Raw genomic sequence first — 15935 nt, 5'->3', positions numbered from 1 at the left:
GTTATGTCGATGGATGAATATCGGCGGACAAGCTGGAAAAGACAAACACTCACTCTGGGGTAGCCCAGTTGTGTCCGATAATGGACGCCGTGCGGTTAGAGGCAGAGCTGTTGTGTTTACGGTGCGCTGGCCCTTTAAGACAGCCCCGTGTTTCCATTGGCACGGTGACGTCAGAGCAGCGAAGGGCTCCAGCCTATCCTCTCTAAACAGTGAAGGCAATGGTCCTGGCAGCGAGTCCTGCTTTAGGAGGGAGACTTTTACACTGCTCAAAAGCTAGGCAAACACTCGTAACTGAAATGAACCAGAGCCCTCAAGCAATCGCCGTGGATTAAAACGGAAACTTTTACGATGGCTCTGAAGGTGAAAAAGTAGCACGAGAAGCAACACGCTAACCGCCGCCGCCAACGGACCTTCTACTGCAAAGCAACTCCTGGTAGATGCACGGCCACTGCTGAAAAAATATGCTCCAGCCGAGCCGCCTCAACCCCGGCTTCAGTCGCAAATTCTCAGCGTTTTAACCAGTTTCGTCAGACATTCGCCGGCTTCTGTTTTTTTGTTACTGCATCTTACCTACAAAGTCTGCTGTACAAGTCCCCGACCTACCTGCGAGAGAGAATTATGGCAGGGAAGCTGACAGCAGCGCAAGGCACAGGAATACTGCTGGTGACAGCCAACGTTGGATCCCTGTTCGAGGATGTGAGTTTCTCCACTGATACACACTGTCTGTCAGTGCTGCCTGTTCGCACACATATTGTGTTTTCTTTTTCACTCAGTCAACTTCATCTTCATGTTGTGCTATTTAACGTCACAGCTGGTCACGACTCCTGTGTGTCAAGTCGCGTGCTGTAGCCTTAACACCTATACTCTCACGCATAAACACATGGGCCTCTCATAACCATAAAGACACATGGTTTTTCTATGTGTTAAGGGATGTGTGTTCTACATATGTGGTGACCCACTTTTCCTTTCATGTGTTCCCTGCTCTGTTTGAATGACAATGTCAAGATATCAGAACTGATCACAATCTGTAGCTAGTTACTGGTTGTTTTCTATAGTCCAACATGTAACTTCAGGTAGTCAGAGATGGCTGATGTGAAAATGCTTGAATGCATCAAGTAAAACCAAACTTATGTAAGTCATACGGGATTTGTTTTTTCAGGAAGCACAAACCATATGAAAGTTGACTCATATTGGTGGTCGCTTACCTTGTGGTGATCACCAAAAGGAGTATTTTTATGTATAGTGGTGCAACTGCTGATGTTTTTTCTTTTTTTTTGCAACATACAGTGTGATAGCTGATGTTTTACATCATTTAGTTATTTTTCTTCATTCACCTCAGGTCTGCCCTGCAGTAGAGGTAGGGTGTTTCCAAAAGTAGACAGTTTTATGGAAAACACCAATGCCAATTGAGATTATAGACTCTTAGACAACCTATTTGCATCATTATGAGTACAAACAGCATTCAAATACTTACTTTAGATAAAGCCACTTTCTTGCTCAGCTGAAGAAAGCAAAAAGCATCCTGCTCTGTGTAAAAATAGGTGTGCCGGGCCGCCTAAGGAGTGTCTGTGCAGATTGTTGACTGATATCTGTGGCTGTTATCATGCATTTGGACTCTTACCTCTTTCTATGTAAGGCTGCAGCTTGGTACCTAATGGCACTAAATTGTAGTGGAAAGTATAACTGTTCCAATTAAGTGCTTCAAGCACAAACACTTTGTGTCAGTTTCGGTGTTGTGTCAATAGAGAGTCCCCCTCTTCCTCCCTCCTCTCACCCGTGTGAAGTGCTGATCCAAAACATGAGGGAAGAGCGGTCTCCCTCACTGGAGTAAGCCTATAAATAGCTCGTCTCTTACAAGCACCACACTTTGGGTGTTTTGTGGATTTTTTTTTTCTCCACCAGACTCCTAACAGACAGAGCCAAATGCACATAAGAGCATGTTTCCTTCTATGAGTGGGTGTGTTGGTCATATATGAGGCTATTTTTAGTCTGCAGTGTCTTGGCACCCTTATGATGCATACATATGTGTTGAATAAAGTCTTTGTCGACTGCTTCCACTATTAGGTCTGTTGTAGATGAGAAGATTGCCTGTTATGGCGGCATAGCCAGACCCTGATCCTACAACATACGATTTGATAATCATCAGGCTTTATAAAGTTGGAGGTACATTCTCACATCACCTCATACATCTTGATTTCTAGAGGACAATATGCTTTTCGAAACTTTCCTTCGCTCATTGCAACTCCAATTACATGACTGCGTACTTCTGTGTTTACGCTCATTACAAATGTGAACACTCTTGAAAGCAGAATTAGCACATTCATTAGTTTACAAATGAAAAGTTGAATCCATGAGAAATAAAACACACCCTCACTCAATTCAGTACACTCAGGATGTTACGGCCTTACTTTGTCTGGTATTACTGGAAGCTTATAGTGGTTAATGTTAGCTAAGAAAAAAATTTAGATAAATGCTGCTGTGTAATTGACAACACTGAGTCAGCTTTATTGACTTAAAGCATTAATTACCAACTGTAGCAGTGCTGCCAGCAAAGTTACACAGGCTTGCTTTAATGCTGAAAGTTTCAAAAAACATATTGTCCTCTAGAAATCAAGATGTATGAGATGATGTGAGAATATACCTCCAACTTTATAAAGCCTGATGATTATCAAATCGTATGTTGCAGGATCAGGGTCTGGCTATGCTGCCATAACAGGCAATCTTCTCATCTACAACAGACCTAATAGTGGAAGCAGTCGACAAAGACTTTATTCAACACATATGTCTCCAGGATATAGAAACTGTATTACATACAGGGAATATTATCTTATGCTAGTGTTGTCAAGAACTTCTGCCGTCCTCCTAGTGCCCAGATGTCAAATGCATTTCAAGTAAATTTTATCTGCGCAGTTTAAGTTCAAGCTTAAAATAGTAAATTACTGCAAGGAACAGTCCCTTACCCTTTATAAAACCAGTGAAGCAAAGGTATTGCAAATGCTGTTCCATTGATTGTTTGTCCCATACCTTAGTTTTAGCAAATATCACATTCAAAGGTTGATTGAAGTTGTAATTTCTTTGTGTAAAGTGATGAAGAAACTCCAAATAGATCATGGAATAAGCCCCAGTAGCTAAAGCTACTTATAGAGCAGTTTTAATCATCCTACCACAAACTATTATTATCATATAAGCTATTAAGTCACACAATGCCGTTGGTCCGAGATCCTGTCTGACTGCTCAATGTTCGTGCTTGTCTTAATATTTTGTCCTTGTTTCTTCCCTCACACCGTTACTTATTCATATGGTAAATAATCTGTAATCAATCGAGCTGTTTTCAATATGCGCTCATGTGGCCTGTGTATGGTGATAGAAAAACCGAAGTCATTAAAGGCAAGTCTCGCCACTCGGCAGCCAGCTTGGCAATGGCCTCGTGCAGATATCTTGGGCTAACAGGACGAGGCCCGTATCTAAATGAATGGGGAGAGGGCCGTAACTTTGAAAACAGCTTAAAAAGTTTGGTGACTTTGCACCAAAATACATTTTAAAAGGATATACAGGATATTCTGTTTAGGATTTTTTAAGTGGTTTGTCTCCTCCCTTTTTAACGTCAGTTAAAACCAAAACCTTGATGTTAAAATGTGTGTCTCGTTTTGCCGTTTAGGCCATTTGAATTTTCTCTGACTCCAGTTCTCAGTTACTGTTTGAACAACATCTACAGCAAAAGACAAACAATCATCCTCAAGCTGAAGTCATTTTCCATTGTTGGCACTCTGAGCCATCCTCAGTGGATCTAATTATGGCAGCAAACACCAGTTTCTCCTTTGTTTAAAACGGCCATCAAGAGTTAACCTTTATTTGCTTTTTTTGATGAGTTTCACATGCTCACTTTGTGATTCTAAGACAAAGTCCCCCTCAATCTGACAGCTACATTGACTGTTTGCCCCTTTACTTTTGCAGTAAGTTCACCAATCAGTCCGATCAAAGCAGGGTTCAGTTTTTAAGGCCAACCTGATTAAACAGAGGGGCACACAGCCACTCAGATGCACCTGTAAGACAACAAGGGGACCAGTCTTATACATGTCAATCACCATACACACTGGTTCTAACTTATTTATTTCCATTCATTTGTGACCTGAACAAATCACTTTTAGTCCCCACCCAGTTTCACTGAACTATTTTCAGCTTTTGCTAGACAGTACTTCTAGTTGAAAAAGGGCTTCCCATGCAATACATTTCTTAATTTATCTGCAGCAAATAATGATACATGTTGAGCTTGCGCATATTAAACTAATGTTGGACGATGATGCAGCTATAAAATACATTATACAGCATCTCTACTCCCCAGGCTTGGTTTTATAGTCTGTTCCCATGCTAAACACACAGTGGGAAGACGCTGCATGACTCCCACGGGTCCGACTGGATTCCTGATCCGAAGTCACCCTGTAATATACAGTTCAGCATACATGTAAACTATTAACCCAGCAACTGTAAACTGACACTGCCAATCCCACTTATGGCTACGACAATGAAAATAGGCTAAAGAATAATGAATTATTGAATAAAGGCATCACAGTGTGTGAGTCAGTTAGTTTTTTGCTGCATCCGGCCTGTTGCACCAACATGAAGACCAGACAGAAGTTGATGATGGAGTGTTGTCATTGCATTAGTTAGTCACAGTTGAGTTGGACCCAGGTTGGAAACTCGTACCAATATGTGGGCCGGTTCACATAAAACATGTTATGAGTGGAGTGTTTTCCTTTTAGTAAAGGTTTGTTTAAATAGGTTGGACACCGTGCTGGCTGGATTTGGGTGTCACCAAATAACCGCACCATGACGCCTGAGGCGCAGGTTTTGTTTTGAGATAGGACGGAGGTATAACTCTATAAGCAGTAAAAGGAAACAAGTCCATAATGAAAAGTGTGGACTTTGAAATTCATGCTTGAGAAACCTTGCTCAAGTGCTGAATGCAAGCTGCCGCCTGTAATTCATGTTCATTACAGACAAGCCTACACAAATGTGTCCATCATGCTTCACCTAAGTTGCAGGGACTGGAATCCAGTTGATTTAACTTCTCTCACCACTCAAAGCCTCCTACCACCTCTGTCAGTTATGTTTACAGGCCTTGGGCTTGAACCTAAATGAACCCACACGAAAGTAACAAAGTCAACTTTTCCGCTGTGGGTCAGTCCAGAGAAAATAAACTATAGGTGTGATTTGAGTGTCCTTGTCCATTCTGTGATCTCTGGTGGTAACTGCATCTGGCCCGGTGACAGTAATCGAGCGATTGTATCATGACTCCTGGAGACTTTCCAGTGGAACGTTCAGTTGCATTAAGCCAAATGATAAAAATTGGACAACAGATGCCAACTATCCGGCTTGCTTTTTTTTTTTTTCTTGCTGAGGATTTAGGCTCATGTGTTGCTCTGCTTGTGAAAGGTTTGTGGGTAGACTCTGTGTTCGTATTATCCTAATGATGGTTTCTACATTGTCCTCAAGTGCTCCTGTTACAGTAAACGCTGGTCTCAGGCTGTGGTTTTCATTTGATTACAACCACTCTGTTTTTGATTACATACACCTCTTGTTTGCCAGGCCAAGATGACCACACTGTGATGCAATGGATTACTATGAATACCCCCTCTTGTTGGTCCGGTCTTCCAACTTATTTTTCATAATACCTCTCTCTCGCTTCTTTCCGTTTCTCCCTCTCCTGTCCATTGACGGCTCATTAGCTCAGGCTGTCACAGCCCGGACCCCACTGAGCTGGCATATTTACACCACTAAAGATAGAACAGAGCAGGAAAAAATACCTGAGTGTTTCCTTAAATTCTTCTGTTTGCAGTTTGTTATCAGTGGCTATTATACAGTGTAAGCTTGTGTGGTTGGGAAGTGTAGCAGGCTTATCCCTCTGCATCTCATTAGCAGTAAAACACTATTTTCCTTGTGAAGATGTTACTGCAGGCAGCATAGACCCTGCAAGCTATATTTAGCCTTTAGTCACATGGCTGATGGTAGTGAATTCCCTAACTGAATAATGTAATTGAGCATTCAGGGTGTGTATTTATAGTGTTGGCAATAGTAGCTCAAATGTGTGATCCCACAAGTGATGCTGTGTTGATAAGGCTGAAATGGAGGAAGCTAACAATGTGAAAATGGTTTCATTCTGAATGTCATGTCCTCACTCTGTGTCCGTCTCCTCATGTTTTAGCTCAACTTTTATGAGGAGAGGCTCAGCAGCAGAGACTGTGACTAAATACTTCATCTGACAGCTTGATTTTCTGTTTCTTCCTTTGCCAAAGTCTGTTCCAGTGTGTTGCTGCAGGAGTGGAAAAGTTTATGAAAGAAAGATCAGATGATGCTATTTTGGTGTTCTCCCTGCTCTGCCCTCCTCCATCCTGTCATAACACGGACTTAGAATTTCAAAAGGGGAAGATGTTGGAAAGAGCTGAGAGTTGCCACCAGCAGGCAATGAAAAGTGCAGCATATTCCTCACCAGTATGCAGCATCCTGTAGAGGCAATCATATATTATTCATTATAATGAATTCACAGTATCTGGTGGTATTTTACAATTAAAATTACGCCAATGTAATGTCTTATTGAAGTATTTAAGTTCATATTATAGTTTTTATATTTATATATGTATCACCACAAATTCTTTCTTATTGCTTCAATATATAATTTTAGAAGTATTGAATAAACATACTTATCATTGAAGATGGTAAGAAAATCGTAGCTGGTAGAAATTCAATGGTATTGCAGAATTATTAGCACCTTGTATCACACTTTATGTGTTAGATTCATAAGCTTTAGCAAGTGGTTTTAAAACAACACCTCTATGGAAATAACAATACTGCCTTTTTTCTTATTGCTATTAGGAAGACCTCTCATTATGACAGCATAACGTCGCCCCGTGTGTAATTTTTAAATTTTTTTAGATAACGTGCCAGCGTGACATGTAACACAACAGCGTCTGCTTCTGTCCTGCCATGCCAGCTCTCCCTTTTACACAGACTTTGATCCGGCTCGGAGACTACCTCCACTGTAGGCTTAAAGACAGAACAACGATCCTTTCCCATAATGTGTTTGTACCTTTTAAACAGAACGGCGAGGCAGAATAAAGGCTTTTAAGAGGGTCTAATGTAAGAATGATTTCATGAATGTGGTGTGAATATTGTGATATGTTGCAATGTGTATTTTATGTTTTGCATATGTATGACGTGTAATAATATGCATTATAACTCATTTTGGAAGTAGAGAGATGTTGCTCTCTGATGTTGTATGATGATGTTGAAGTCTTTAAGGAAACCCCTGCAGCTGTACACCACTCTGCACAGAGTCCAGCCTCCCACAACCACTCCATCCTGTCACAAGGGGTGAAAGTTGAGGGCATGTTAGGATCATTTTTTTCCTGTTTCGAGAGGTAAGCCCCGTTGTCTGCATCACTCAGTTCTGGGTGGCTGCCATGATGGAATGTATGCCAGGCTTACTGCCTTGTTACAGCCTGTGACAGCTGGACATCAGTCAACAAGGTCTCTTCCACAAAATATATTATATATCAATATAAAAGAATAATAGTTTATTGTCATTTGAAGTCATCACTTCTATGACCAACTATTTTGCAATGGCCATTTTGTTCCTTCTTTATTAGTGTTGATCTGGATTAATTTGGAGAAAATATCCAAATTAAATCATTCTGAGTGGTGGTTATAAGAATTCTCCAAATACATTTTCAAATGGGGTGGGGGTGGGGGTGGGGGTGGGGATTCTACATTTTTCAACTCGAGTCAACTTTAGGTAAGTGTGAGATGCATATTCACACCATTGCTGCCGTCGAAAGCCATTTTATAGCACTGACCTTTGAAGGGAAAAGAGCGTCCTCAATGGGGGAAGCTATTGTAGCTTATTAGCTGTTCTGCATCCTCCAGTTTTATTTAGCATTCCTCTGTCAGAGTATAAACTGCTCCACAAGAGAGGCGTGGTTTGCAGACAGTTATGAGACAGGAGTCAGTGGCACAGAGACACTTAGTTTCCAGTTATTAGATGCACTCAGCTAAAACTGATTCAGTCTAATGCAACAGCTCTGCAGTAAACTCTTCCTTCATGAAGGTTCTGATGTTTCATTTTCTGTTCAAAAGGTGGCAGTGTGTGTGGGCCTGTTGAACTGTATTGCATTATACTGAGAGGTGTTTCTGTTATTTTGTCAACCCTATTTATGTAAATGTTGGTACAAACTGCATCCCCAAAAACCAAACAAACAAACAAACAAACAAAAACGGTTTCAACAAAATGAAACATTATAACCTGCATGATTGTAACATTTCTGTCTTAGACTGCATTAGTTTTAGCTAGGTGTACAAAATAAGCTCTCAACTGAGTCTTTTGAATAAACTTTTCCACTCTTCACTAAGTACTTATTGAATGAAATAAGGTACAGTCCTGACAACAAAATGCCAGATCTAGTACAGAGAAAATAGAAGTTAAGAGATGTGTTGCTACTGACCAGTGCTAAAATGTTCCCGGCTGCCTAGTGTGTTAGCGGTTAGCTCGCCAGATAGAGAAGTTAACCAGCTAGCCCTGCCAGTGGTCTCTACATCACTGAGCTACAGGAAGCACATATGTTACATGGACATGTGGGTGAATTTTACTGTGGTGTTAATATGTTTTAGTAGGTCTGAGTTTATGGTGAAGTTTTAATGTGATGCTTCAAAAACAAACCACAGTACTCAGGTCGCCTAGTTTTCAATCCGACGTTGAATATGCGTGATGGTTCTTGGCATTATCAAATGCACAGGCCTCTTGGCTTCACCCCTCTCTCTAACCAGGCTGCTTTCAGACTCATGGATGTCTGACGCTGCCTCACATCAGACGAACCTGACGTCTGACATGTTGCTGTTTTTGAGCTGTTGATTTATGCAGAACTGTGGTCGTATTGTAGATGCTCCATGTCATTCATCTCTAACCCAAATCAGGATGTTACAGAGTTCCCTCAGTAAGAACGAGCGGATATCGTGTTAAAATCAGAGCAGATGTTCGCACTCAGTTTGTGTCCTAAAGCAGATGTTTCATTCCTGGCATCTGACACATGACAGTGAAGTATTGAAGGTAGAACATCACTGTATCCTTGTACCTCCTGCTTGTATTTATCATCTTAGTACACAGAACTTATCGGGATGTATTTTCTGAGCTGTATCTTGCAGGTGCTGAGTCAGGTCACCATGCCCCAGAACAGAAGAGTCCGTTCAGACTCAAACAGCAGAGGTGTGGAGATAATCATGTCGCCACGGCTGGCCTGAGCTGTTGATCTTAGCAGGCAAAATAAGCAGTCAGTCACTGAACCAGACAGGAGGGTTTATAGTGGGGATCTCTCAGGGGAAACGTCCCGTTCACAGACATGTATGTGAATCCACAGACAGACATACGCACCAATGCTCAGTAATACCTAATAAGAGAAAGTGACTTTACAGCAGGTCAACACAGTCAACTTTTTCAAGAGTTCATTGACCCCGCTCAGGAGGATTTGATAATGTGTGTGTGTGTGTGTGAGCAGAGCCGGACAATGAATAGCCTGGCCCCATTGGACCCAGATAAGGAACTGGGATAAGGGTGGGAGTGTCGACGCGGACTGAAGGAAGCTTGGGTTCACTCCAAGAACCATAATTATCCGGGATGGGAAAGCCTGAGAGGGACACCCCCACCCGTCCCGCTGATTAGGCCTGGGACTCATTCATAAGATTCCCTGAAGAGACAGCAGTGGAGGCTCAGTCCCCATAAAACCCCACATACAGAAGGACAAGGGAACAAATGCAATATGCAAGAATTGAGTGTCTGCTGGTGTTCGCTCATGTTCTGAATTTTGCACTGGAACTGTTTTATCTGAAACATTTTAGTGACCTTGGATCTTTCCTTTCAGCACAAGAGGTAATCGTTACCTCTGGCAACTGTTGCACTGCAGCCATAGTAATTAGCAAGGTTCATTAAAGTCGCACGCAGAAGACAGGAGACGTTTAATGCCTTTAAATTAATTACTAGGTGTATTATTTGATTTGCACTGCCTGCTGCCACTTTTTGTTGACATCAAAATGTTGTGTGGTGTGAGTCTGATTTTAACACACACTGACAACCACAGACAGGGTCAAAAGTTTCCGAGGCAACAGGAGTAAATATAGGAGTAAATTGGCTTTAACTGGGTTATTCTAACCCATTTATGACATTTACAGTGTGTGTATTAACACAAAACCAGGTTACTGGTTGAATAACCTGGTTAAGAACAGAATGGAGACATTAAGGGCTGATTAGGTGGTAACATGCGAGACCCACAGCCATCTGCTGAACGCCTGTTCTGAACACCTGCCTGTTTTAGTCATTTTTTTCGAATTAAATGCCCCAGAATGAACTGGTTCCAGCTTCTCAAATGAGGACGTGATGTTTTTTCTTTGGCATACATGAAAGTAAACTGGATATCTTGGACTGTCACTCGGTCGAAACGAAGATATCAGGTTGAGCTGTGCGGAATAATGTTGAGATTTTTTTTTTATACTTATGGATCCTTTACAGACAAAACAAGTAATTGATTTATCTACAAAATAATTACATTGATCAGTAATGAAAATAATTATTAGTTGCAGCCCGAGTTGATAAGCAGAGAGGAGTCACCTGAAGGAGGTCTCCATGTCTCTGTTGGCAGCCAGAATACACACTGGATTTCCTAAGCTGCACCTCCGTGTCCAGACACGCCTGGCTGTTAAGTCATTCATGCTTTGTGTTTGAGTATGTGAGGTGTATATGTAGTGAATATTTTCACAATATTTCCTGGTCATACATTCTTGCCTCTTGTGCCATTTTTAAGAAATTGGGAAGAATGTAAAAGAAGGTTAGTCTTAAAGATGGTTCTCATTAAAGGTCTATATACAGTAATATTAATATACAGCTGAGCTATCATGGCCTTCTGCTGTTAGTGTAGGATAGTTTTTAATTTTGGCACTGAGGTTTGGACAGATATTTAAGGGCTCAGTTCACCCAAATCACAAAAAAGAAATCACACCACACTGTAGTTGTATCTAGACAACAGACAGCTGTGTTTTTATTTGCTGAGGATTTGAGATAGCTGCCTCAGAGACAGCTGCTGCTGCCCCACAACAATGAAGATGAAAGTTTCAGAGGTAGATATTTTAAAATCTCTTAAAAACAACCCCGAACTATCTGCATGGCAATCTTGTGGTAAATAAGAAAATATGTTTTTTTATTTCGTGATTTGGATGAAATGACTCTATAAAGCATTGTTTAAAGGAATCTATAAATATTGAAAAAATATGTATTGTATTAGTCTCCTCTAGCGCTGTTAGCAGATATCGCTAGTCACGATATCAGTTGGCATGGTCATTTTTGCATTTCGTTTTCACTGAAAGACACATAAAAATGGTGATTGATTGAGTGATTTTTGTTGGGGCTTGTACCAAACAAGCATGTTCTTTCACGTCTGGAGAATATGATTCTTAGATCGGGGGAATCTCTGTAGCATCACAGTGCCTCATCTCTGGTATGCTGTGAAATCAAAACTATTGATACCAGCACACTGAGACTGGAACCTCTTTTTGAACTTGTTGCTCAAGTCATTGTGTATCGGCATTGTGTTCTTTGTAATCATAACATTTTTCCTCTATTCACATTTTGATGTGGTTGGAAAGTTTACAGCTTCTCGCTTAGTGCTCACTTTTACTTTTGATCAAACTGTCTGCTTGAGGTCAACCATGTGGCTTATGTTATAAACTTGTTAAGAACAAAACCAGAGCTACGATTTTCTCTAAGGACAACTTTGTAGTCAAGACTGTTGTGTAGTCTGCAGAAACAGGTTTATGTTTTTATGTTTTTAACTGTGTGTCATGAAACTGTTGGAATTTATACCTGATAATCTCTGTGCAGTTCATGTGCAGTATCTAAACTTGTGTCAGTGTTTATCACAGGAATTTGGCTCACTTTCAACTTTTAAACCCAAAGTGTGTGTTTTAAAGAGCGCGCTTAGCAACAGCAGGCCGTCTGTCCTCTTATGTTTTCACATGGGATCCACATTCATGTCACCTATGTGCGATCTGTTGTCATGATGTCAGTCTTAAACCTCTTACTGTGTTTGTTATAGTCACACGCTCACACGAACGCACAGACATGGGTTTCCTCCGTCATGCTGTGTTTTGTCTGAGTGGCGGAGTCTGCCGGGGAGACACACAAACTGAATGATTGCAGAAGTGCTCGTACCTCTTTTATCTCCACAGAAGCCAAACTTCTTGAATAAAAGAGCTGTGGCTCGCAGCAGCAGCAACAGCCTGCCCGTGCTGTCACAGAAGAAGATAGTCCGCCCTCCCTGCTCTGCTCCACATTACACTGAGACAGTTCATATCACAGGGAGCTGCAGGGTTTGATAAAAAAAAAAAAAGAAAAAGTGATGCATAAAAATTGGAAGTTGGTCACAGAAATCACATGTTTTCAAAAAGATTTTTCTCATGATTTTTAGGCTCAGCAGCACTTCACTTTTAATTCATTAATTCCAGAAATGATATTATCTTGTTGTTTGATGAATATGTTCATGGAACCTTGTGTCCTCTTTGAAACTTATATGGAGCTGTGCTGAAAGTAAACTGATTTGATTAAAGCGAGGTCCAAAATTTACAATTATTTCTTTCCTTGTCCGAATGATTTTAAGGTGCCAACCTTTTTGTGACAATAACATTGGAGTGTGTTGGTTGTTTAAACTATCTGACTGACTGAATGATTGGCTGCCTATTGTGCAAACAGCAGTGATAAGTAAACTGTTAACTTATGTTTATCATAAACATAGTCCATAGTTGGACCAGAAAATTGAAGAGGCTGTTGTTTTCTGATGGGTCATAGAAAAAGGTTGAGACATTATGTGGAAGATTTTTGTTCATTGTTTTCATGAGCAACTAGTGGTTGTAGAGAACAGCAGAGTTACCTGTGCATACTCTCAACTCAATCTATAATATCAAGCAGATAATGGAGGACCCTGTGTTAAATTCATTCAGATGGAGGATGTGTGCTTTCTAATTCTAGTTTGACACTTTGGGAAATAAGCTCATCCTCTTTCTTGCCAAGAGTTAGATGAGAAAATCAATAGCACTCTGGACATGTAAGCAAAATGTGAAGCTTCAGCCAGAAGATTAGTTTAGTTTAGCATGACTAGAATAAAATGGTAACTTTCCTGAGTTGTCCTGCCCACCTGCTGAAAACCCCCAAAACCTTTAAAAAATGGACGTTTGTCATTTTGGTTTTTATACCTTGGTTCTAGTACTAACAGCTGATGGTTGTAGCTTCATGTTCAGTTTACAGGTATGAGAGGGATATCAATCATCTAACTTTCAGCATGAAGGCTAAAAAAACCTACTTCCCAATATGTCCCACTTCTCCTTTAAGTGAAGTTTAGCCCTACTGCACCTCACCTACGTTACCAGTTATTTGTGTGTGTGTGTGTGTGTTTGCGATGTTTACAGCATGGCTAAGTAGAGGCATGATGTAGTCATTGAGCAAACGAGAGATAAGATGCATCGAACAATCACAATCGCCAAACACGGTGACACGTAAAACACCATCACCCTGCAGAACATGTCCAATGTGAAGAAGCTAGCGAAGGCAAAGTGGCTGAAACTAGAGCCGCACAGCTTACCTCACTTGCCATGAGACGTAAAGTTATTGTGAAGAAGCTACAGACAGATACATATGCAATACATCAGCGTAGCTTTAGATATGGCAGATGTGAAATCGCTGGTAGTTTGAACCAACTAAATGACATTACCGTCCTCAGAGATCTGCCCTCTGGCTGCCGGTGGTAATTTGATTATTTGGCTGTCCTTGCATAGACACAGTGTTCACATATCTGAAGACCATATGATGAGCGTCACATGTCGTGTTCTTCCACAAGACGAAAACGTACATTTTGGGCACTTTGCTGTAAATCAGCAAGCTTTTGCCTGCAGGCGTTCATAAAATGTAATCTCTCCTCACATCTACATTCTTTGCATCTGCTGTGTTCCTCCCCTGCTTTTCGAATCCTGGGAAAAAAAGGCTCTCCAGCTGGGTCGCACTCCTCCTCTCTTCTCACTCCCTTTATCCCCTGCAGAGACCTCTACACTCACCAGTTCCCTTTATCTTTTTCTCCACACACACTCAGCCACACAGTTCCAGCAGGACGGGTGTTTATTTAACCCTAAGCCTTTGATGGAGGGTGCTTATTGTCTCTGGTCCACATACAGTCGGTGGGTGAATATTTCGCAGTTAAGGCCATTGTTTTTTTTCCACCGTATCCCCAGCCTGAGAAAGTATGAGCTGGTCTGGCCAAGTCATTAAGCGGGGTATGGTACTGACTATGTTTTTCCCCTAACCTCTCACCCTTTGGTTTTCCCGTTAGAGTCACACTTGGTCAGAGCACCTGGATGGTATTACTGTATGTTGTGCTTCTATAAATACCAGGTGTGACTTGGTCACGAACACACATTGTTGGTGAATTAAAAAGCGTATTCATGCGTCAACCAGTATCAAAAGTATCTCTTCCATCACTCAGAACTACGTCTGGTTTCTCTCAACAACTTTACCAGGCCATAATAGAAAGCTCCCTCCCAACGAACATCAGGATTTGACTGTTTGACCCCCCTGGATCCTATTTAAGGCAAGCCAAGAGCTACGCTGAAAGAGGAATACACAGTATACACACGCACACACACACACACACACACACACACACACACACTAATACACGCTCACTACTGGCACTTCATCACTATTAAATAGCTTGATAGCTCCTATATATGTCACATGACTCCAAAGACTTCCATACTTGAGAAAAACATAGTGTGTAACACTGACTGTAGATGTATATTTACAGTACATGGAAACATTTGTGTTGTGGCTGTTGTTGGTCAGTTGTTGTGCTGCATCCAGAATGCACGTTGTGTTTTTCCTCAGATGCAAACACAGGGCCAGCTGCAGAGTTAAGGAGGGGGCATTGAGTGTTACTCCTCAGCAAGCTGCTGTGCTGTTAGAGCTTGGTGCCTGCTTTAATTACTGCATCATTAGTCCTCCCACTCTCAGCCTCACTTCTGGAGAAAATGAAGGAACGGAACTGTTGCCAAACGTTGAATATATTATTCTTTCAAAATACTGAACATCAGATGATCAGATACTGAACACGTCCCATTTAGCACCATCAGCAGTATACAAACAAATAGGACATAGTTATACTCTACATGTTACCATACATGTGACCAGAAACATCAGGTTGCTGCTGGAGCAGGAGATCAAATTGGGATTTCCTCTTTCCAATCTTGTAGTTAACATTGTCGTGAGAAAGCCTCTTGCTGTGTGCATTGGATTTATAGACAGTGTGTTGCGGTGTGAAATCGCAGTGATTCAAAGGAGCACATGTGCACTGCATCAAGTTCAATCAACTATGAGGTCTTTCACTTTTCACTTTTGGTTTTTGATAGTATTAAATCTGGTTTGAAAACTGTTTTGTTAAAAGCTACTGACTTCATGACTGCAAATGAATATGTTAGATGCTCATAAATAGACAATAAATTTGTCTTTTCACAGGAGATGTTTTGACTTGAACACAGGTGTTACTAATAACATTAACAATGACTCAACAACATTCACTGTGTGTGTGTGTGTGTGTGTGTGTGTGTGTGTGTGTGTGTGTGTGTGTGTCTCTTTCTGTGTGTCATCATGGCAAAATGTGGCCCTGGAGACTCCTACTGTAGCGGGAACTACCACAGAGGTGGTTTTGAGGACTTTTCCAGGTGTTTATATGTCTGTGTATCTGTGGACAGATGTTGTCAATGACAAAGTCGCAACAAAACTTTACAGGTGTGTAAATATGATCAAAATTATCAGAATAGGTGTAGTCCGACCCATGATTACTGTTTACTCATGTAACTAG

At 41.2% G+C, this 15935-nt stretch overlaps 1 protein-coding gene across 2 annotated transcripts in view; it reads left to right on the top strand.

Annotated features, from left to right (window-relative positions):
• The first annotated feature begins 202 nt into the window (after window positions 1-202).
• LOC130181083 (inositol polyphosphate-5-phosphatase A) overlaps window positions 203-15935 on the top strand; it is a 138736-nt gene continuing 123003 nt past the window's right edge. For both annotated transcript variants that reach the window (XM_056394841.1, XM_056394842.1), the window contains exon 1: window positions 203-696. In XM_056394841.1, the coding sequence (XP_056250816.1) occupies window positions 619-696 (78 nt within the window). In that variant the 5' untranslated portion in view covers window positions 203-618. The remainder of the gene's footprint in view (window positions 697-15935) is intronic.

This window comes from Seriola aureovittata, chromosome 14, assembly GCF_021018895.1.
Source record: "Seriola aureovittata isolate HTS-2021-v1 ecotype China chromosome 14, ASM2101889v1, whole genome shotgun sequence".
NCBI classification, from domain to species: domain Eukaryota; kingdom Metazoa; phylum Chordata; class Actinopteri; order Carangiformes; family Carangidae; genus Seriola; species Seriola aureovittata.
This window is presented reverse-complemented; position numbering and strand designations above follow the sequence as displayed.